At 39.7% G+C, this 24,842-nt stretch overlaps 1 protein-coding gene across 6 annotated transcripts in view; it reads left to right on the forward strand.

Moving 5' to 3' along the window:
* The window catches only part of cnot1 (CCR4-NOT transcription complex, subunit 1), a 190,227-nt gene that overhangs the window by 126,572 nt on the left and 38,813 nt on the right, over nt 1-24,842 (forward strand). For all 6 annotated transcript variants that reach the window (XM_078543933.1, XM_078543932.1, XM_078543931.1 and 3 more), the window contains 7 exons: nt 99-239; nt 2,340-2,519; nt 4,112-4,228; nt 4,394-4,504; nt 13,342-13,419; nt 17,296-17,473; nt 21,868-21,998. In XM_078543933.1, coding sequence (XP_078400059.1) covers nt 99-239; nt 2,340-2,519; nt 4,112-4,228; nt 4,394-4,504; nt 13,342-13,419; nt 17,296-17,473; nt 21,868-21,998 — 936 coding nt within the window. The remainder of the gene's footprint in view (nt 1-98; nt 240-2,339; nt 2,520-4,111; nt 4,229-4,393; nt 4,505-13,341; nt 13,420-17,295; nt 17,474-21,867; nt 21,999-24,842) is intronic.

Here is a 24,842-nt window from a genome sequence, read left to right on the forward strand (position 1 = left end):
AGCAGCCAGTTTGTCTCCAAATTATCAATTTGGCAAAAACTTTTAATGTAATCCCATTGATAAAATGTATGTCACAGCAAAGTCCTCTTGTTTTTTAGCCCTCCATTAATACAACTAACATAGAAACATTGTTGGTGGCCACGGACCAGGCAGAGAGGATAGTGGAACCACCTGAGAATATTCAAGAAAAAGTGGCTTTTATCTTCAACAACCTCTCGCAGTCCAACATGACGCAAAAGGTGGGTGTTCTGAGATTTGTGCAGTAGCCGTGTCTGACGCACCATTTTCTTTTTTTGCAGTGATGCTCTCCTTTAGTCTTGGCTTTTGAAAGCAGCCTGTTTATATCACATGGCAGTTTCCCCAGCAAATATGTTGACTTCAAGTTAAATGTAACATTTGTTTTAGTTCTTTTTGCGGGGAGAGTATAACTAGAGACCAATAATATAATACAGCTACCAAGAAATCCAAAAGGGAATTCGGAAGAAACTTGTTTAACCAAAGAGTGGTGAAAATATGGAACTTGATGCCACAGGGAGTGGTTGAAGCAAATAGTATAGATGCATTTAAGGGGAAACTAGACAAGCATATGAGAAGCAAATAGATGGTTATGATAGATTTAGATGAGGCAAGGTGGGAGGAAGCTTGAGTGGAGCCTAAAGACCAGTACGAACTTCAGGCTGAATGGCCTGTTACTGTGCTCTCTATTCTATGCAATCTTACATAGTTCAGATGCCTTGAGTAACTACTACAGTTCCACGTATATCAGCAGTAGTGAAACAGATTTGCCATCTATGTGAGGCTGTGCAGGAGCGCATCAACCACTCATCTCAATGGCAGTGATTACATTAGAACTGAGCGCTGCTGTTCAAGGCATAGCCGAACATCGCAAGCATTGATGCCTACTGAATGATAATTGCGCTGATGGTCATTGAACACAAGTAGGAGGTCCAGTGAATCAGTCAAAGCCTTAAGGTGGGTTTAATTAATGGAAATTGAAGACCATTTATGAGAATAACTTATATAATTAAATTAGGAAGTAAATTAATTGCTCAAAGTGTATGAAACATTTACCAGTCATGACTGTTGGCAGTAGGCAATTCAGAATGCATTAAGTTCTGAATCTCTCAGGTATTGAATTCTCCAATGGATGCTCTTTGTAATAGTTGTGTTTCTGCATTAAACAGAACATTGTTCAAAGGATAATGGTAGCTTTGGAAACATAGACCTTTTTAATTACGCATTCTGCCCCTGGAGAAAACTTAGTACTGTACCAATATAATATCTAGTCACAGCATATTTACTGTTCATTGCCATTTTTCCTATTTCCAGTGAAATGGCCTTCTGTGCCTGTGTTCCTAATGATTCTGTGCAATTTCACCCCAGCAGATTCGAATCATTATTTTCAATTTATTTTTGTTTCTGTTTTCCTTCCACCCTACCAAAATTTGGGAGGAGTGCTTTGTTGGGGGACCTTACTGCTGCACAGTTTGCACAACTGGTTACCTTAAAAAAAAAAGAGATTGCACTTCGGTCGCAATTTGCTGGATGTGAAAGGGCTTATGGTGCCCAGAGAATGTGACGGGGTGCTATATAAATGCAAGTTCTTTGCATTTGCTTAAGATAATTGCAATTATACGTGCTGTATCGCATTGTGTTTGATACACTTTAAGACATTGCAATTAGTCACTGAGCTACAAAAGTAACTTGTGTGTGCAAACAAGCGTTTTGAATTATGCAACTATACAAACCATTTTGGTTGGGTTTGGGGAATAATTAGACACAGTTGATGATTTAGAGATTTATAGGTTGTTTTTAATCACTTCTGGAATTTAATTTCACTTTATTGAATTAGTTTCATGCAGCAAGCCCTTAATTGAAGGCTGTCCGCAAGATTATAGCCCATCTTTCTCTTTCTCATAGACCCATAACCAAGAATTTGCAGTTTCTGCAGACAGGAGGTAGTCATTCTCACAGGCCCACTGTTATTTTCCAGCAATGCTGATAGCTATTTAACAGCTGGGTGCTCTGGTGCCCACTGGAGATGAAGCCTTTGCTCAGAGAATTGCACATGGAGGAATGCTGTTTGGATGTGTGGCTAGATGAAGCAGTACTGTTCAATACTATACTGATGTTGGAGTCAAAGCAATTCTGTTGTTTGAAGCAATCAATAACTGATGTACTTTTCTATTATGTAAGGCACAGTTTTTCTTGCGTTGTTAATTTTTAGTACTAATCTAAATGAGCTGTTTGGTACTTAATTCAGTGTGTTCCATTTCACTAATTTTGCCTGTTCTAATCATTATCACTGATGTGGTGTGTTGTTCCTCTTGGTGCTACAGGTGGAAGAGCTAAAAGAGACTGTGAAGGATGAGTTTATGCCCTGGGTATCCCAGTATTTGGTCATGAAGAGAGTTAGCATTGAACCTAACTTTCACAGTCTCTACTCAAACTTTATGGACACGTTGAAGAATTCTGAGTTCAACAAAATGGTACTCACCGAGACATACAGAAACATCAAGGTAAGAGTTAGAGAGCCATGAGCAGATAGCATTCACCTGGATGAGGCAGGAATTTCCTTCTGAAGCTGCTAAAATCAGTAAAAGCTGGTAGCCTATGCCTGTTGACATAACCTTTCCTGTATTCCACCCCTGCAACTATCCCTCTTCTGCTTCTAAAAGCACACATCCATACCAGGTTACAGTTCCAGCACTTGGACTAATTATCTACATGTGTGAATGTAAGGCAGTGAATGCTAGGAGCTTATTTGCCACAGATGGCACAACTGCAATGTGCAATCCTGTCCTCTGATGCCATCCACTTGAATACTTTCTGGCCTGGGTCGCTGGCTAGATATTAGAAGCAGGAGTTCCTTTGTTCTCTTTCCCCAACCACACCAAAACCAGTGCTATTCAGTAAGCTTCTGCTTCCACTTTTTGTTTTCATTTTCTTTTAGAAAAACTGCAGCCCTTTTGTTTTTAAGACCAACTCTCTCAATCTTGAAGATCCCAACTATTGAAGGAGAGATTCATGGGCACACTAGCAGGTAACTTAACCCAAGTGGCCAATCCTCCAGGTGTGGGCCTCAACAGGCTGCGAACCAGCAGAGGTAACTCTTTTATTTCCCAGGGAGTTAACAAGAAGGGGGCTCTCGCTAATTTATTTATTTTCTTTTTGTTTTCCTGTGCCATGACAGTTGAACTGATACTGTTGGCATTGGATACCTTAACACAGACCTAGCTGGTTGAGGCAGGAACCATGTGTGTATGGTTCAGTACTATAAGCATGCAGTGAATTTACTCAGAGTCATGGAAGAAGCTTTGGAGCATTATAATTTGAGTGGACTGCTTCATACATGACATTGATTGGATGGGTTTTTCTCTGACCTGTCCTTCAGTCAGTTTTAGTGCTAATTCTTGCCTATTCTGAATATGCAGTGGCTCACTTATAAGCTTAATTACAGATGAGTCATAGGAGGCCAAGGGCAGCAGACACATGGGAGCACCACCACCTGGATGTTCCCCTCCAAGCTACTCACCATCCTGACTTGGAAATATATCGCCATTCCTTTATTGTTGCTGGGTCAAAATCCTGGAACTCCCTCCCTAACAGCACTGTGGGTGTACCTGTACCACAGGGCCTGCAGCAATTGAAGAAGGTAGCTCACTTCCACCTTCTCGAAGGAAATTAGGGATGGGCAATAAAGACTGGCCTAGACATCGATGCCCACGTCCCATGAATGAATTTTTTAAAATGATGGGGAATAAAAAAAGATAAGGCTGTGCATAATTTTGCCAAGATGATTTGTAGTGGTGTTACTGTTCAAAATATTTAATAGAGAGTTGTTAACTCAAGATCTTTTTATTATATGAAACTACACTGGAGTTAATCAGTGCTTTCCTCCCTGAGTTGCACTAGATATAATGTAGCATTTTCTCTGCTATTTGATGTCCAGCAGGTCTAAGTAATAGATTTCTAAAAGCCATTTGATAAGTTCACTTGCTAACTGAACTGTCCTGATGAGAAACAAATTCAGTCATTTTAACTATAAAACTAAGTATTGAGTATTAGACAGTTACTACCCTGCTGCTTTACCTTTTTTTGACCGTTTTAGGTACTGTTGACATCTGACAAGGCTGCAGCAAACTTTTCAGACCGGTCACTGTTGAAGAACCTGGGCCACTGGTTGGGCATGATAACCTTAGCCAAAAATAAACCCATCTTGCACATTGTAAGTGGCTCTATCTTGTTGGGTCTTTAGTAATGTTTGAATCCACCCTTTTATGGTGTCGAGCAAGTTTAATTATAACTGAATTGTTGAATAGGCTTATTGTGTTTAGGATTACTTTAGTATTTCCAAACTCAAACCATGTTTTATTAAAACTATTGTATGTAGGATCTCGATGTGAAATCTTTGCTACTGGAGGCTTATGTGAAAGGCCAGCAAGAGATGCTGTACGTTGTCCCTTTTGTTGCCAAAGTTTTAGAATCCAGCGTTAGGAGTATGGTAAGTTCAAATCCTTAGTTTTTTTTTTTCTCTGTTATGTTCAGCTGAATAATCTAAGAACTTTCCAATCACACCCGAGAAGAGAATTGATCTCAAGAATGCTCCGATAAATTCTGGTCCAGGTTTTGAAGTAACAAGAATAGAGTGAATGGAAAGAAATATGGATGAGTCCTCCTTTACATTGGTTCCTTGTGAGTTTGGTGACAATGCATCAATATAATTATAACTTCTCAGGACTAGCCAGACCTTTCTCCATGAACTGCTGTGGTTGCTTGTCCCACAGCAAGATCTGCCCAGTGGCCACACCGGTCATTTCTGTTAACTTCAAATGTGCTTCGGCACCAAGGCTCTCCCTGATGGGATGTGGCGATTTGAACTGTAGAATTTAGCCTATTTTTATGAGTCAGTGGCAGGTTCCAGCAGATTCTTCATTCATAGTGTGTCAAAAGGATGGAAAGAAATAGCCTGGAGGATCGTGAGTACGGCCTCCTCTGACCGCTGTAGAGAGTATTCATAATCCTCTTAATGAGTTGGTAAATCAGAGTGTTGGTGTTACTAAATTAAAGCAGCTAAACATTGGAAGTATCAGGCCCAGATAATAGGTAACATCAGCTGTATTTCTTTCAAATCCAATATTATATTTAAATGTATATAAAATTTGTGAATGCATTTCTAATCTTAAACATGGCAGTGCAATCCTCGGGATTTTAAGTCTCTTTAGAGTACTGGAGAAGCTATTGGTGCCTAATGTAAGGAAGGGATTCGGGGCCGCCTGTCAAAGAAAACTAAAAGCAAAATGGGTTCATAAAAGGAAAGTGTCAAGATAACTCTTGTGAGGCTGTAATTGTGTTTAGCTTGAAATTGATGCCTCCTTAATCAGATCTTTTAATCCAATGACTTTTAAACAGCCAAAGCGATAGAGGCATTACTAGATTGGTGCACAAGCTGTTATTAATTACTGGTTAATTCAGACTTGTGCAAACCTTACATTGTCGGGGTAGGTGACATGTTGATGCACAATTCCCCGACTTTGGTGCACCTTGCTGACTAGTATGTTTTCCATGTACCATGTATGGCATTGCTGAGATTAAAAATTGTATGTGTGGAATTATAGATAGGAACTTATTTCACCCATTTTATTCGAGCCTTTACTGTTACTTGGTGACCTTGAAGACTAAGGCAAGATGTATTGGAAGCATTCAGATTAACTTGGGAGATGTTCCAAATGAAATAGCATTTAATATAAAATTAATGGCCATATAGTTAAAAAAGCTAAATCAAGATTGCCGTGTTAGTGGTGATTTGATGCAGGGGTTTTTCTTTGGTTGTGAAAAATTCCTTTACAAGCCTGTTGATTTACAAGATCTGAAAATATATAATGCGCTGAAAAGCAAGGCATGTTGCTGAAGCTTTTCACCTTGCACTCATAAGGACCAAAACAAGAATGCTAAATTTCAAATGATCACAACAATTGATACTGCAGGAGAAAAGAGTGCTGATTGGCTGAGGTGTTGTCTTGGAGAAAGCAGTGGGGGAACTATAGATTCCCCAAGCTCACTGGTAATTCATTTACTCTAGAAGTGACATTCATATGCAGGGACCTGTTCTCTGCAAACTAAAGGAATATGTTCAAACCATGTGACTTTTTTTAATTACCAGTGAGCTTGGGGAGTCTTTAGTTCCCCATTGCTTTCTCCAAGGCAATGTCTCAGCCAATCAGAGTTGACTTTCCAGTCAGTTGGCATTCTTACACTTGTCCTGATGAGTGCAAGATGAAAAGCTACTTTTCAGCAATATTTAAGTTCTGTACTGCCAAGAGATGTAAATGTATAGTGGCCGGAAATTGAAAAACGAGGAAAGAGAATAGAACACAAGGTAAATTCACAAACAGCGGCCACCTGAAGCAGTTTCTGTACACACTCCTGATGGCAGCTGAACCAATGCAGCAATTTAAATATTTGTGACCAATTGCTTTCTTTGCAGCCATCAAAAGGTTTAACCTAGCCTGACCTACCATACAGGCCACTGACTTAGCTTTCACATTCTGATGGGTTCTTAAGCTCATTCTTTCCCTTCCCCAGTACCACCTCCACCCGCTTTCCCCACCCCCATAATCTCTTGATTAGCCCCTCTCACCCCCACCTCTCCCTCTCAGCACAAACCCTCTTCCCTTCTTGTCCACATCTCTTGTCCATCCCACGATCTCCTGATGCAGCTTTCAAATTTGTATCAGCAATCAAATTCATTCTTTTTCCTCATCCCAACACTATCTCCTCTGCTCACTGGGTAATACCATTGCAAGTCTGCTGCTTAATGTTCCATATACATCAATGATCTGTGTTTACACCTTTTAATAGATACCTTTGTGCCCATGCTGGTAAACAGCTTCAAAATTATGAGAATCTTTGTAGTTTGGGCTGTTGCGTAAATCTTCCTGCTATCTAACTTGAGTTAAAACATCAGGAGCCACCATTTCTATTGCATAAAATGTAAATTGAGTTTCTCAAAAGAGAAATAGCGAAAACAGTGTGTACAGTAATGTGATTGCTGATGAACTGACAATCCAGGAAATAAGAGCATAAATAGGAGCAGGAGTAGACCGTTTAGCATTTGAGCCCACTCTGCCATTCAATAAAATCATGGCTGATCTACCTCAACTCCATCTTCCTGCACCATCCCATGTTCCTTAATTCCCTTGGTATCCAAAAATTTATCAACCCTTGTCTTAAATGTACTCGATGACTGAGCATCCACAATGTCCTGAAGTAGAAAATTCTAAAGATTCAAAACCTGAGTGAAGAAATTTCTCCTCATTTCAGTCCTAAATGGCTGACTCCTTGTCCTGAGACTACAATTCTTAGTTCTTGATTCCTCAGCCAGGAGAAACATACTCTCAGTATCAAGGTCCTTAAGAGTTTTATGTTTGTGAGATCACTTTTTTCATTCTTCTAAACTCAGGTGTAGAATCCTATGAATGAGAGTTCATGTCCCATTGTTGAAGTTTGAAAATTTGAGTTTAGTTTCAATAAAAATGGGGAAAGCACCCAAAGTAACCATGAACTTGTCAGGTTGTTGTAAAAACCCAACTGATTCACTAATGTCCTTTAGGGCAGGAAACCCAGTCTGTCCTGATTGTGACTCCAGTCCCACACCAGCATGGTTGAATCTTAATGGCTTTCTGGAGCAGCTGAGCAAGCAATTCATTTGTACCAAACTGTTAGAAAAAGAAGGTAACTGGGTGGACTATTCAGCTGTGACCTAGGCATCGACAAGGTGAAGGCATGAGTTACGGTGTCGGCAGTGGTAGATGTAAATGGGCAGGGTTCTGAAGGAAGAAATATGATCTCAGCAACAGAGCAAATGTGTAACAGAATGCTTAATCATACAGGACACCAAAATTAAGCACCATTGGATTTCATCAGAGGAACCACTGGTTGAGGGAATCTGGTGGAAGTACGTGGGTGCTAAATGGGTTGAACTGGAAAAAATGCTCATCCAAGACTTGATGACATTTGGAAAGAACAAGTGTTTGAGTAATTGGATGCCATTTGTGGGAAGCTGATTCTATTCTTGATGGTGATGCTGAGGATTACCATTCGAAAGGTGGTTAGAAGGGGAGCAGGCAGCTCTAGGGCACACTGAAGAGGACTAAACAGGATTGAGAACAAAGAGCATATATCACACTGGGACAGAAAGGTGGGCTAAATAGCAGGACTGGAGAAAAATGGGGAACGATACAAAAAAAAAAGGTGGCTCAAGTTGAGGGACAACAGTGAATCATCACACAGTATGTTGGTAACTTTGACGGGGGGTGGGTGCGTGTGGCAAGGCTGACTATAACATTGGGGAGATGTTAGATGGCAAGGACATACTCTGGTCCTTTGAGAGTAGGCTATGTATTCTGCAGGTAATAAGGTTGTAAGTGAGCTTTTCAAGGAAGGCATCAGTGCTGATTTCAAAATCATTGGGAAACATGGTATGAGATGGGGAATTTGACTGTCTGAAGGTGGGTAACTATCAGTTTGGTTGGGAAAGGGATTTAGGAGTGCAGGATTAGGGAGAGAATTAAGGGTAAAGCTATATTGTTGGGAACGTGTGAATGAGAGGAGAACTCTGAGGAGTGAGATTGATTGTGGAAGGCATTGAAGTTGAGGGACATAAAGAAGTAACTGCTCCCGCTCGTGAAAGGATTAAGAATGAGAACACAATTTAAAGTAAGTGGCAAAAGAAGCAAAAGCGATATATGAGAGCTTTTTCTCACACGGAGTCGTTAAGGTCTGGAATGGATTGTCTGAGTGTGTGGTGGAGGCAGGTTCAAATGAATGATTTAAAAGAAAATTAGACTATATCTGAAAAGGAAAAATGTGCAGGGTTATGGGGAGAAGGGGGAAGAATAGTATTAAATGAATTGCTCGTTCAGAGACATAGTGCAGACACGGTGGGCCCAATGACATCCTTCTGCACTGTAACAATTCTGAGAAATGAGAGGTGTGCAGGCAAAAGTAGACATAAGGTAAAGTCACCAGGTCTAAGGGGTTCAGTGTCAAGACTGAGGGCAGCATTACTGGGTTGTTTCCATGCCATTGCTTAATTGCCACATCATTAAGCAAACTGGTGCCAGAATGAAGAAGCCTGAACACAGTTTGAATTTAGCTGAACTGTTTTAAGATTTGAAGGGACAGAAATTCAGAAAATCTAAATTTTTGAGCTAGCAACAGAACACCTCCACTGAAAAAATATATTGTTGCTAAGGGTAATTCCTGAGCCCTGAGGTGCACAATAAGGTTATTGGTACGGTCAGCTCTTGCAGTTGTGTACTTCTAATTATCAGTGTACACAAACTTTTATAAATAGCACATTAGAATCCTTGGTTAGGAACATGTTCTTCATTGGTGTTCAAATAGAATAATTTAATAAACCTCATTGTGAAAGTATTGCAGGGGATGCAATCTGAAATGATAATAGGAATTTTAATGTGGTGTTTATCTTTGCATAATCTAATGTCAAGCAGTGTTTGTAGATGATTAAGAGAAGCATGGCGTTGCTAAGTTCACTTGCTAAACATGCATGTTTATTTTAGTGGTTCAAACTCTACAGCATAGCAATGATTGGGTGGTTGTCCAAAAATGATACCTGTGCACCACACACTCGTATCTCTTTTGAATCATATTGCTGCCGTGTTTTTCTTTTTGTGTGAACAAACTTTGAATCTGCATACATTGCTTATATCAATAGACTTTTTCATATTTCCACTTGGTTGCGAATACATTTAAGGGTTGCGAAAACATGTAGAGTACTGCACCACAGGACATGAGGAGACACTGAGGCTGCATGACCAGATTTATCTTCAGTGACTTATGAATTAAAGCACTTTTTCACAGTTTTCAATTGTCCTCTCCTGATTATACTTGCTCCTGCTGTGGTACAATTTTAATTCCTGAGACCTGGTTAGACATTCTAATATAGTTCTAAAATGCAGAAAATTCCAAGATCCAGAAACGACTTGGTCCCAAGCTTTCCAGATTGGAGAGGGCTCAATGTATTTTCTTGGCATCGTGTATATAGACCCTTCCTGTATAATCAATGTAGCAAGGCAGCAGGACTTTACACAGGTAGCCATTCTTAATGTGTGAATCTATGCATTGAGTGTCAGCAAACCATTCTACACTGGAGGGCATTACAACTGAACTTGATCCTATCCTCAAGCTTAACGAGCAGTTAATTGGAGGAGACTAGGTTCCTGGTTTTCTTGGGCCCCCATCCCAACTTTGGAAATAGCGTGTCTCAGAGGTGTCATGACACTGGTGAGCCATCCGGGTGTACTGTTTTCAAAGTGACCCAGCACCAATCTCACCCCTGCAGGCAATTGAAAATTCTGACCCAAGGGTGGAGAGAGATGTCACATTTAAGGATCTTTGGGAGCTGAGGAAAATTTGAAACAGGCAATAGTTCATGAGGACAGGGAGGTTTTGAGATGGATAATTGCAATTTAGAAAGGGGGTGTGGGGGAGGGGGGTTGGCAAAATCACCTGCACAGACCTTATCATCTGGTTTGTTTATATCCCGGATTATTTCTTTGTTCTCCTACCCACCTGCTTCCTACATTAATGATACAGGAAGGGTCTACATATATGATTCCAAGAAAATACGCTCTAACCTCTCCAATCCTGAAAGCTTCGGGCCAAACCATTTCTGGATTTTGGAATTCTCTGCGTTATAGAATGACATGAGAATGCCTAACCACAAATGTGAGAACCGGGAAACACTGTAGATATAATTATTTACGTGAAACATAAAGCAGTAATAAAACATTAAAAAGCAATAATAAAAATTGTTTTACTTATCCAAATACTGTTTCTTCCATGTTTCCCCTTCCAAAGTAAGTACTGTGTTAATAACGCCAAGGGAATGCTTGGGTCTGCTCAAAAAATTTCTAGACAGCTGCAGTTTCCAAACAATAGATTTTCGGACTGGACAGGTTACCATGTATAGATTTCAGGTGCAAGTCTTTTATTTGTGATTGCAGTCTCTTCTGCAAACTAGTACATGTTTATTTTATACTGTATTTGAAGCTAATGGATGCATGAAAAAAGACCAAGGTCGATGCAATGGCCTTTGTGTTGGAAACAGTTGCCCAAAAAGAACATATTTCAAAATGCTGAACAACAGTTCCTGTGGCAAAAAAGCAGCCGAGAAACTGGGAAGATGTTGAAGCAAGCGGGACAGCAAGTACGGGGTGAAGTGCTGTGCAGCCAGCTTTTAGCTTGAGCAATTCACTTATAAATGCAGTCTTTGAACGTGCAGTGCAAGAGGAAACCTCGTGTCATCCTGTGATGGATTCTAGACCTGCAGCTCTAACCTGGCCTGCAGCTCTATAGCAGCTGTTGGCTACAAAAGAAAAAATGATGGATGGGTTCTTGGTTTGGAAGAGACTACAGATTTGGATCTGTGGCAGGCGTCAGGCGGCTTATAAGACAAGACTTCGTATGAGCGGGATCAACAGCCACCTTTTGCTGGTTTAGTTGTAATCCAGTTTAAAAACATTTTTTGGGGTTATGAGGTTGCTTGACCCTTGGACTTGCAGAAACCCAATTCCTTGCTTAAGTCTTTAAACCAAGCCAGTAAGATATCAGCACAGGTAATGTTTCTTTTCTATCTTAATGTGGATTACACTTGCACTCTCTGTGAGGATACATCCCATAAATCCAGAGAGTTTAGGTGCAGCTTGGCAAGAGCTGAAATTTTGGACATCCATGTGTGCACAAGGGTACTGCTGGGGTTTAATGAGCTCGAACTGTGCCTCATACCAGCACACACCATTTGATAAACATTCTGCTGCTTACCAAGCCAGGGTCGCCTTACCTAATGGCTGGCAGGCTTGTGCTATTCCATACGTACTTAGTCCATGCTTAGAGTGCTGGTCTTCAACTGCCAGTGAAGTCTCAAAGTTAGATTTAAATGAGAGGAAAGCAGATTCTGAGTGGTATTGAAATAAAGATTTCTAAAAGATTAGCAGTGCACCCAGCTGTAATTATACCACAGTAGCTGAGATACCTTTTTGGATGAACTCAGTGCTGACACCATATGGTATTGTTTTACACTACACTGAGATGTTGCTTTTTTTGCGGCTGTGAAGCCTCAACTTGAATGGTATGTTTCTGAATGTTACTGCGGGAGGAGGACCAGGACAGTGATTTTTATTTTTAAACAATGAAGGTGAGATTTAAGAGTTAACATCAAGACTTGATTTATTGCAGGGAATCTTTAAACTATTTTCCATTTTAGGTGCTTTTTGTTTTAAAAAGACCCTCGTCCATCTGGTTGCACTTTCTGGGGGTTTAGCTGGAAATATTCATGGCTCACCATGGCTATGTTCGATGTGTTGCATTGTTCTTGGGCAATATATTTGGGTTTCAGATAATTCAGTGTGTGACTGTTGTCTTTTTCCACCTTCAATTTTTATTTTCCATCTTTGAATTTTCTTTGTGCCAATTAAGATGAGTTTGTTGCTGGTTGAAAAGCAAGACAGACTTGCATTCATATGGAGCTTTTCACAACCACTGGGTGCCTGGATTTGAGCCTTACTTTCAAGGGTATCTATACAAGTGCCTAACATAATTCGCTGAGGCACCCAGTCTCCTGGACTACCTCCGTTTTATCATACTGTGTCACCAATAGTTTAAAAAAGGTGATAGATTGGTTAGTAAGTAACGTTACAGTATTAATCCCTTTGCCAACAGTCACAATTTGAGCAGGATATGCTCTTGTCAGTTGATTGCATGCATTCATACATTTATAGCAGAAGATTGATTGCTGAAGCATCTCCCTTCTATAATACAATGTGGTGAATCTTTGATTCACCAAACCTGAATGGCGCATCTAACTGAAAGTTAAAATATTTCAAAAAATGTTGGATTTGAAATTAGGATCCTACCCTTCAGGTAAAGGATGGCAACACCTGCAAATTAAGAGGAACAATTAAGTGGCAGTCAGTGGGTGAATATCAGTATAATCAGTATATTTCCTTATCTGTCATTAAATTGTTCCAGTAGTTTCCTCCAAAGTAATACTATTCTATAATGGAGGCCAGCAGAAACGGGGAAAATAAGCAGTTGGAGATCACTTTCCTGTACCTATTACTTGCTCTTTACTGTGCAGTGGTAACTTGGTTGGGGCCTGATATGTGATAGAAGAGACCTATTGTTTGGGAAGGGGGTGGGAGTGAAGAAGTACAATCAATTTTCTTAGTTTTTTTTGATCCAGAAATGAGTTGGGTTTTTCAATATTCTGTTGGCTTGTACAAATGGTTTCTAACTTTGTGAATTATGTTATCATAGGTTTTTAGGCCTCCAAATCCTTGGACAATGGCCATTATGAATGTACTAGCAGAGCTGCATCAAGAGCATGATTTGAAGGTAAAGCCCTTCTGATTTTTACTGATTGCTGCCAGGGGATTACGCTGTATGATGCTATTAGAAAACAGTTCGTGCAGACTTGCTATATTATTGTTGAGAAACACATGAGTATTACAGAGCAATATCTCCTGATTGTGCTTGAACTTTTTTACAAAATATGAAAGTTTAGATATCATTATTCAGTCCAGTTTTAGAAGTTGACATCAAATTTCTTGCAGAAACCTTTAAGAGGAAGAGTGGGAAGAAATGAGTAGGAAACCTTCTCAAGGGCTCAGGCCATGTGGAAAGATGTTTTTGTGTCAAATTCCGTTTTTCCCTTACTTAATTTGTATTCTCCCAAAAATCATGTGCAGTACAACCATGTCATTTTGCTAATATGTTAGTTCAAACATTTCAAAATGCTTGCTAAATTTTGTTTCTACTCTCAAATCCATTGTCCTAAATTTATACCCTTTGTAATTAAATCTGACCAGACTGTCAAGGACAGATGATGGCATCACGGAGCAGTCAATGAAAATAAACTTGCACGCTTCCATATTAGATGCGAATGCTGAATGTAGTACTAGTGCTGGATGAAATAATTGCATTTTGTCATTTGTTTCTTCTTTTAGTACTTTTCTGACAACATATTGTTATGTTTGGAACGACTTGTTTCCATCGACTTAAATCTGTAAAGTGCAATAAGTTCAGAAAGGATCTATTGACATCCTCATTAAAAGAATACACCTGCCTAGTTAGTGTTATTGCTCAGGCAATAGCAGGTATAGGTTTATGTAGCTACATTTAGTGAAAAGCTACATTGTTTTAAAAATAAACTTTTTGACCTGAAAGAAAACGTCAAATCCATGCACGTTTATCACTTAGATGTTCCATCTCATCATAACTGGGATATGCTGTTTTGTCATTTATATTTGAAAGTTCTCTTTAACACGTCATACTTAGCCACTCGGTTGAGGTAGCGGATGGCTACAGAGAGGAAGGATTAGGGAAAAAATCAGGGGAGGGGGATGTATATATAAAAAGCTCGGTGTAGGTTGTTTAAATATGAATGTGCCATGTAGGGGGAGTGGAAACCAGCTAGAATGTTGTAATCTGGTTAAGTTACTAGAATTCACTTCACCGCTGCCTGAGTTCTCAGCATTTCATCAACTCCATTTTGTGTTGTAAATTATGAGGGAGTTTTGATGGAATAAATAGAGAAAACCTTTTTCCCCTGGCAGGGTGGTCAGTAACCTATGGCAATAGATGGCAAGACAATTAACAAACATTTTGGGGGAAATTAGAATTTTGTTTTTGCATAGCGAGTTTTGATCTGGAATGCACTACCTGAAAGGATGATGGATATAAATTTAATTGCTTTCAAAAGGGAATTGGATAACTATTTTAAAGGTATGAATAGAATCTGATTTTGTTACTTTTGATCATAAGCACAATGATAAAATGTCTTTTTGGAAGTACAGAACTTCAGTATTGCTGAAAAAAGGAGACATGTCTTGTACTCATCAGGACTTCGCAAGAATACCAATATAAGGGGAAAACATTATCCCTGCAGGATAATGGCTACCCTGATCAGATCATTTTGTGCTGTATTTCACGCAAACTCATGAATGGGCCTAAGGCCATTACTTTCGGCCCTGAAAAGTGCACAGATTACCCTGGAAGGGCAAGGTATCTCAAAAATTTGAACAGCAGGTGAACCTAGCTGTTTCACCCTGCTACTATGCAAGTAGTAACACGAGTCATATTCGCCAATAACAGGATGCTGCTGTCAGGTCAAAAAGACATTCTGCCTATCACACAAATGAGTAATGTGGTACTTGAATTTCAGTACCAATGTGATGGTAGGTATGTAGGCCGTACATCCCAAAGACTAGCAGATTGTATCAAACTACATGTCCCAGCTGCTGTTTGCAACGGGCAAGGCACAGACCGTACTCAGCCAGCCCATGCTTGCAAAACTCAAAACACAATGTCCAACATTAAATGTGATGCCGCGATTGGATAGTATTTGCTAAATAATCCTCAGTGTGCTAAGAATTATGCTGACAACCAATTTAAGATTGTTCGTCAGGCTCGCAGTGTGGTGTGTTTGCTTGTACTGGAAGCTGCGTACATTAATACACAGGGCCCTGTTCCTTGTGGACGGAAAGAACATATACACACATTGCACCTGTTTCAGCTAAACGAAGCAAGTGACATCCATTCGCTGACTCATTCCTCAGGGCAATTCCTTGACCAATCAGGGTCAAGCTGCCTGGTTTAAATTTTAAACAACGCTTGGCGGTTAACTGTCAGTCACCATCAGTGGCACATTCTCCATGGAAACGCCTCTACTAATCAGAGTCCACTTGCCAACCAATCATCACTCTCTTCACGTAGTATAAATTGTTGTTTTCCCCCTTATATTGGTACTCTTGCAAAGTGTCCTGATGAAAGCAAGACAAAATGTTTCAACTTGTCTCTTTTTTTCAGCAATGATAAAATTATTGGCATAAAACACTGACCTGTACCGGTTATCTAGTACCTCAACCAAGCAACTATTTGTATATATAATTGCCTCTACTGTTTAGCATGGAGAAGGATCTCCAGTTTTTCAGTTGCCATTTCACTGTTTTAATGGTACCACTTAACCAAGAATGATACCCACCAAATTGTGCCTTAGCCAAGAACAAATTTCTTTAGGTTAAGTGATAATTTACCCTGGGAGTTAAATGGCCCTGTCAGTGTTTTGCTTTCTGACCAAGCTTAGCTGGGAATTACTTCAGTGAATGATGATTCAGTGCCCTTGCTCTTATTATGTTCAATATTGTTTCCTCCAATCAAAGAACTGAGGATGTGGTTGTAATGAGGCCCTGTGAACAACAAAGTGGAGGATTAAGAGACTGACCTGGAGTCCTGCTTCCAGTGATACAGCAACATGAAGCCTGTGTTTGTAGGAGGCAGCACAGCATTCTTTCACCCTTTATAAGAAATAAGATATTGCTGTTGCCCCACTGCAGAAAACTGGAAGAAATGGTAGCTGATCTCTTTCGTGTTTCTGAGCCACAACTGAAGTTATTTTGCTTGGTTGTCAACAGCATGCTTGCCCTCCTATTGCAGAGACAGCCAGCCCTCCACTGAAGCAATGTTTTAGGGACTCCGTTACTGCCAAGTGTTTAATTTGGAAGCCTGCCCTGATATGTGGCTAACTATCTTGCAATGATGTCTATTCCTCCCTGTTCCACTTCTGGTCACAGACCCAGTCCAGGCAGTGCTGTCCCAAGGGGTTGAATGCACTAGTGATGCAGTTGCCAGAAATAAAAACACAGAATGCACAACAGCCAGCTAGTGGTACCTGAAAAGAGAAAAAAGGTAGATTAACATTTTGGGTAGTGACTCTTTGCTAATGCTGGTGAAGTTCTGGTTCATGGCCTATGTCTGCAAGGTTGATCCCTCTTCTCTCAGATGCTACGAGTTTACATTTTCTGTTTCAGATTTTCAGTTCTTTTACTGTCTCTTGGTACAGGCATTGGAAAGTTTTAATAGCTGTAAGGCAAGTGAGGATTCAGAAACGGACCATTCCTCCTCAAGAAGGTCTTCTGTTTCAGACCATTGCAGTATGAAGAAGGGTGGTGGCTCAGCACAGTTCATTTGTCAAAAATACAGGCATTACTTCAAATTGCAGCACACCCTTGGGGAAATGAGGGTGCTCAGGTTGACCTAAATGCATTTCAAGTAGTGATATTTTCGAGGAGTTTGAAGTATTTTAGACCAGGACTGCAATAATTTGATCGTTTGTTAAGCTGATCATTTATGGGTGGGTACCATCTATGTTGGCATTGGTTTGGAAGTTGGAACTATTTGTTAACTGTTTTTTCAAAAAATATATTTTTCTAGTTGAACCTGAAGTTTGAAATTGAGGTCTTGTGTAAAAATCTGGCTTTGGATATCAACGACTTGAAGCCTGGAACTTTACTCAAGGACAAAGAAAAATTGACAAATCTAGAGGAACAGCTATCTGCTCCAAAGAGAGAGTCCAAAATACCAGAGGAGCTGCCTGTAGTTGTCACCACTGGTAAAGTGCTTTTATTTTTGTTCAGTATTAGGTTAAGTAATTTTGCTTGCAAAGGAAGAAATTCTGTGGTACACATTCTTTTAGTCTAAAATTGATGTAACTCGGCGCTGATTAATTATAAATGGTTACTAACCTGAATTATTTTCCTTTGATTGCCTATACCACAATGCAGATCATTATGTTTGATGTAAAATAAAGGGTGGGTCAGGTTTTTAAACACGGAGTGCACTAGGACCCAGAGGGAACCTGGCTTTGCAGGCATTACCGGTAGGCCAGATTGAAGCCTTGGTCTTTAGCTGACAAAGGAGGAGAAGTGGCTCTACAGCAGCTGGGAGGGGAAATGTTTTTCCAGTGGAGGAGTCAGTCTTCTGAAGGTTCAAAAATGCAAGTTATAATACTCTAACAGCTGTGGCCATTGTGCGGTCTTTTTGGGGTGTACAGCAGCTATTTTGATGTAATTGCTATATAATTCTAGAATTCATGATGTGCTGTACCAGACGCTACTGCTTCAGTCCTGCCAGTAATGTAAGATGTAGAACGGAGGACACTGGAATTAAACATCCTAGGGTTTGGTATGCCTGCATTTTTGTGTTAATATTTTGCCATTTATTTTATTTTCAACTAGCAGATAAATGATTTTCAGGGAAAAGTTTCTGGAACATACATGAGATGACTGTTTGGATTTATATTGTATAATAAGTTAATGCAGCTAAATGGAATGGCTCATCTTTGTAATACTAAGAGAGAAAGGCTGTTTGGCCCATTCAACCTGTCCTGTTTAGTCATCTGTCTTCGATTTTAAAAAATCCTCACCCGTCCCCCCGCCTCTTCCAAAAAATCAATCTGGCCTGACTATTGATGGCATTTTTGTAATCTGACATTCACTTCAAATCATTGTTCATACTGTGTTAGGTCGGTTGCGGCCCTGATGCACCAGAAAGCTGTCTAGTACTTTTTCAGTGCCCCTGCAGTTTAAATTGGGGGAGATTGTGGTGGTGGAGAACTAAAAATTCTACCTGTAAATACAATGGGTTATCTTTCTTACCCGCTTTATGTTGCACGTTTTAGTTAAGTTTCATCATTTGCCTTTGATTTTAAAATGGTGGCAGTCAAGTAAATTTCTGATTCTGGATACCAGGACTTCACTTGGCCGTTTCTATCATACTGCAAAGATTTTCAGCTATTGCATGTTCGTTGAGTTTATTTGATATTCACGGTATGACGTGTCTAGTCAGGCATTGCACTCCTTTTGCAGTAGATGTTTAAAAGAGATTGTGGAATGTTACACGGAGCACCATTGGAGCTATTTCACAAATGTGAAAAACCCTAATATGAAGTGGCTGTGATAACTTCTGTGACACACCAATAATGCTGTGTTGTCATACTTATCTAACCTGTGCTATCCAGTGACCTTCTGCTGGAAAGTCTTGGTGTTGGGTGAGGACTGCGCAGGGCTCTGATGTGCTGCCTTTCACTGTCAAGTTGCCTGCTGGCACTCATTCTTTAGGATTGCCAATGAACAGCTACATGGGCGAGGTTCTTGACCATGGGTAGTGGCCAGCTTCTGAAACTGTACTCGCACAGACATAACACTTTAAGGAGAGGAGGGAAAAGCTAAGCGAGCTTTGCCCTTGTTTTCTTTTATATTGTTTTCTCTCATTGCTCCACTCTGCAGTTGATTGTAGTTAGTTTTAAGCCGTAGTTCTGTGTCCTATATTTAAAATATGCTTTGTCATTGTGACTTCTGGATTCAATTAACCAGTGAGCAAAGGGAATTTCCAATCTGTACTGTTCAGATGGTTTGCAGCAATATTGCAAAAAAGGTGGAGCTTTATGGGGTTTCTTTAAAGTTTTGATGTTTCGGGCATCCATGTACTTCCCAACATCCTTGAGCAAGTGTTCACACTTGCTCAGGTAGCTTGGTATCTGTAAATAACAGCGATTTCCTTTTAATTTATTTCAGCAGCTGGTTTTATGCTCTGCTTTCACTTAACTCTTCCTGTCTTTTGGGAGGTAGCAGGCTAACACTGGAATAAGTCTTTTACTTTGTCTCTTCCTGCAAAATAAACTTAATTTACAAAAATATAAGTGAACAGTAGCAGCAACACAGCATATACTTTTACAGCTAAATTTATTTAGCTGGGTGGTGCAAAATAATAAGCTTGCAACTTATAACCGTTTCAGAAGGAATTTCTGGTATTTGCTTTCAAAAAAAAGACCAGGAACAAGCACATTTAATGCCTTTTTTTAAACTTCTAATGAGAAACACTTACAAGCAAATCTTTTCTTCTTCAGACACCTGGTCTTTGCAACAACTGTATCAAGCTGGGCTTGAATTCTGTTAGTGAAGCTGACTTTTAAATCTCTTGTGTACCATGATAATTTAAAAAGAACAAAGTATAAATTTTAGGCACAACTTTTGTCACAACATTCAGTTTATTAATAAATATTTTGAGGTGCTGTGATTTATTACGTTTTTGAATGGAGATGGGTGTGTTTCCATTCATAAGACAAACATTTCAGTTAGAACAAATTTCCAGTTAACTGATATATTCCTACTTGTTGCGCCATACAGGCATAAATATGATAGCTACTTCAGCCTTTCATTTGTTAACTTCAGTAAACATCTGCACTTAGATCCTCCTTCCCAGCTATTCTTGTTTTCTTGTATTTACAGTACTTTATTGTGCTGCCTTTTGTTGCCTTGGACTACAAAAGAACGTCTGTCCTGGAAGTTCTGGTCACAAATGACTGCTTTTATCCATGACAGCTTTTGGCTATAAAGTTGAATTCTTCCATTGTTTGTTCTCCATGTCCAAACAGGATACAAACAGCCATCATCCCAGAAATCGAGTGAGCTTCTTCACAACTCTGCATCAGATCCCTCTCCCATACAACATAGAGCTCACTCTCTGCCTACCCCTCTTCCTTCCTTTTGGAGTTGGAACAGCAGTGTCTCTTTTTCCCTTGGTGCCTCTGGTGAACAAAGAGGCAAGAGCACAGTCCTGAATGGGACCTTATGCAGAGTGGGGAATGTCACTTGGCTATTCTGGGTATAAATTTTTTCTTTGCAGAACAGTTGACTTAAAGAATTTCTCGTATCCTCACCACCAACTCCCACTTACCCCTCCCCTGATCAACAATACCTTGATTGTATGCTAAGGTCGAACAATTTCTCAAGTGAAGTTGTACCCATAATAACATTACTTCTGCTTTCCCAAAATTTATTTAAAACTCCTGTAATGGAACAAATTCATAAAAATTCTGTGCAGTTTTAAGTTTTACTCCTAATGAATATACAGTTGAAATATCCTTCAGTCAATAAATTTAACCAGCCAAACTTCTCTTCCCCACACCCACTTTCAATCTCAGAAGCGGTTTGAATTATTCTTTTTAGGCTTTACAGTTCATTGCAGGTTCTTCTAAACATTGCATTAAATGGGAATGAGTAGTTTTAAAGACCCATTCAATGCATTGCTCCTGCAGCAGTTCAATTTAGCTATACTATACACATTTATTTATATGTAGCTTTCTGCAAGCTGATATACCCCCCCGCCAAACATTTATTACTCCCACTTCATCATTCAGCAAAGCCTGGTGACAGGAGGTTAACTCAGCTTCTTTACAAAAGTAATATACCTATAATTAAATGTACTTGTGTGTGATCATAAACTTTTATAGAATTGTTTAATTATGCACTTCTGAAATTTTCTAAATTCTTTTGTTTTATTTTAAAAATGCAAGCTTGAGAAATCGATTATCTGCTGAAAGATGTGTCCCACTATTGCAAGCGGGGGGAAATGCAAAATCTCGCAAATTAACAGCTGGGTGTTCAATTGGGATCTGCCATCAATGCGATATCAAGGAAGCAGAGCATCGAAACATTACATTTTTTAAGGATTTCTGGTTATGCACATGCTACTAATTGCTAAGAAAACAAATCATGTCACACCCAGGAACCATCAAACGGTGGATGCATTGGGATAGTCCAAACCTGTATACAATTTTTTACTTTTTTTTCTAATCAACATATTTTGGCTGAGAGTATTCAATGATCTCTCATAGCTTTAAATTGTTGAGTACTACAATGTATTTACATTTAGTGACCAATTCGCAGTCTTCACAGGATGCAAGTTGTATTTGAAACCTGTTCATTAAAGCCCTATCACACAGTCTAATTAATCATTTCTTCATTGTTTCCAACTTAGTGGATATATCCTTCTTTGCTTTCCCCCAGAAGTTATTCATTAACATGTTTATTTTTAAATTTGTTTTAAAGAAATGGCCTTTGTTTCCTGAAAATGCCTGCCACTTGTGGGCCCTTGGAATATTATATGCCAGTAGTAAAAAAAAAAAAGAATTTGGAGAATTGATTTTATGCTTTTGCTTTCTAGCTGCACCAGTGACTCCGGCCACAACCACCACGTGTACATCCACGGTCCCTCCACAACCTCAATTCAGCTACCACGACATCAATGTGTATTCACTGGCTGCCTTGGCACCTCACATTACAGTCAACCCAAATGTAAGTAGATTTCAGTATGATGCGTCAGTAATGGGCAAGGTGACCTTCGGCATTTGTGATGCTTCAAAAGTCCTCTTGCCTCGTGTAGATGTTGAGTGGAGAATAGGGATCCTGTTGACCAATGCCTCTTTAATACATAAGGCAGTGACTTGTGCTAGTCTTCAGTGAGTTAGTTTATCAAATACTCTTTCTTTCTAATTATTTTGGGCATGAAGTCTATTGGCAGTTTTACCAAAAAAGAAGTAAATGTTAGAATATAATTTAGATTATAATTGGCTCAAAGCCACAAAATGAGCCATAACTACACTTGAAAATATGTCAAGAAATGTTGAAAATGGGCATCTAACATTTTGTAAAGTACAATGAGAATGTAGATTTCTCTTAAATCTGCACTTCCCAGTGTGACAGTACAGAGCAGCCTAATTTTGAAAGTTTGTTTTAATTTGTTGCCTTCCAGAAACTTTCTAAGATCCAGTGTATCGTTTGCACTTTATATTTAAAGTGATAGTCTAGGGTTTTGTGGAGGACTGAGGAATGCCTGACTGATCAGTTGCACCACAGGATCATTTACTGCACCATCAACCCTACAAACCAGAAAATTGACCGAAACAACCAAGGCACAGTTTGCCTGAAGAATAATACCTCAAAGCTGCATAGTTTTATCGCATGCCTGAAGCAAACAAGCAGGCTGGTGGCTGTTTCAATGCCATCAGTTTTCACACAACAGGATCCTTACAGGCATTAAATAGGAGTACCACCCACATTTCAGTTTGCCATTCGTAGCTATGTTCACCAGTTGACTCATGCTGTTGGCTAGAACCAGTTGATTGATTACCTTCCCTAAACAGTGCTATGAATTTCTGAGAAATGGCAAAAACAATTGAGCACGGGAGTATAGATGGAGCACAGTGTCCTACAGTCAGTGCCATAATTCCTCACCCTACATAAACTCTGGTGCAGTCTGTTTGCAAAATCATGCATGCCAACACCTGGCAGCCAGCAGCAGCCATGAAGCCTTCATCCTTAGAGGCAGCCGAGGTTGTCTATATTGCTTGGAGGCCAAGGATATTCTTTGCAGCCATGGCTAATTGTGCTGAGACATCTCCATACTCTGGCCAAGTAATGGTACAACTGGGTGCATGGTGCCACTCAATTCATAAACACAGTATAGAGATCCTAAATTAACATTCAGTCTTGCTGCTTAGGGTGTGCTGCAGTGCTGTCCATTTGGAGCTAGCTAACCCTTTCAGAAATTATTTCTGGTATATTGAAGTAATTGCCCAGTCTGTACAGCATTCCAGTATGGTCCTGGCACAAACTGTGTAGATGTGTGGATTCTTTCCTGTTAATTCAACTTTCTTCTGAAAATGTGTAAGGTCTCATTCAAATTGGGTGAAGAGAGGGAAGCATTGGAATTCTGCATTCTGGGGAATTGCAAGGTATTTGCTCAACTTCTGCTTGGCACCCAGTATGTAAAGAAAAACGTTCATGCTTCTGCACCCAGATGCAGCAAAGATTGGAAAAATGAGCCTGATGTTTATAATGAACTCTGCTGATTTTTCTTCCATTGTATTAAATGGAAGAAAAATAAGCCGTGTTCTTTCACACTTCAATCATTAAAATCTCCTCCAATATTTGCAACGTTGGGCTAGACCCATGAAAATTTCCTCTGTACAGCCTGCTTTTGTCTGTTGTTTTAGCACAGCAGGCAAAAGTAGCTATGACTGCATCCACCTTTGTCTGTCTTGGCCAAGTTCAAGATCTGTGTCACTAATCAATTTCTTGCTCCTGTCACCTTCCCTTGGTTTCGCAATCTGCATACCTTACTATGAATAATTCAGTAACCAATGCCCACAGATGTACTGGTGCATAATTTTTAAATGTGCTTTTCAGCAGCTCTAAGTTCATTATCAGTTAGGTGCCTGATATATTAAATGTTTGATATTAGTGAGCTGTGTGTTGTGTGGGTAAATTAACTTTCTTGGTATTTGGATAGAGAAGTCTGATAATGTTGATGCTTAAAAGTTTCATCTATCTCAAGTAGTTGTGCTGAAATCTTATCCAATGTCTGTTTTATTTAAAAAAGAATAATTTGCTTCAGAAGTAAAGCAAGCTACGCACCACAGAATTGCAAATCTGGGTGGTTGCTTGGTAACATAGCGAAATCAACTGGATTAAATTAACCAGTGCTCAGCCAACTTGTTATTTTCATGACTGCAATACACCAGGAAATGTTGCCATTCTACTTGAACTGCAATGACATTATGGGTCAACATCTGATCTGCAAGGCAGTCATGTCAGGACAAATTTGTTTCTTTTTGCAAAGCATTGCCGTCTTGATGGGTAAATCGGGTCAGCTAAAGATTTGGTGCTCGACTACACTGAACCAACATCTTATCTTATTTTGTTTTACATGTTGAGATTTAGACAAATATTAAATAACTAGATGTGGTTTCCCTCATTCATCAATATTTGGACCTTTTCGTTTTTATTTAATTCCTCATTTCAGCTTTCCTCTTTGCACTTCTATTCTCAAACTATTGCATGCTTTCAGAATGAATCCTATAAGAATACGTGGCCAAAATGATGTCCAAGTTTTAAAAGTACAGTGCTATTTCCTGGTTTTCAGTGTTAGTTATGGCTCAGTTGGCAGCACACTCTCCTTTGCATCAGAAGGTTGTGGGTTCAAGTCCCACTTTGGGAATTAAGCACAAATATCAAGGTTGACATTCCTGTGCAATATGGAGGGAATGCGGCACTGTCAGAAGTAGTGTCTTTCAGATGAGACTTTAAACCAGGGTCCTGTCTGCTCCCTCAAGTGGGTATAAAGAATCCATGGCACTC

Source organism: Cetorhinus maximus, chromosome 6 (assembly GCF_964194155.1).
Source record: "Cetorhinus maximus chromosome 6, sCetMax3.hap1.1, whole genome shotgun sequence".
Classification (NCBI taxonomy): Eukaryota; Metazoa; Chordata; class Chondrichthyes; order Lamniformes; family Cetorhinidae; genus Cetorhinus; species Cetorhinus maximus.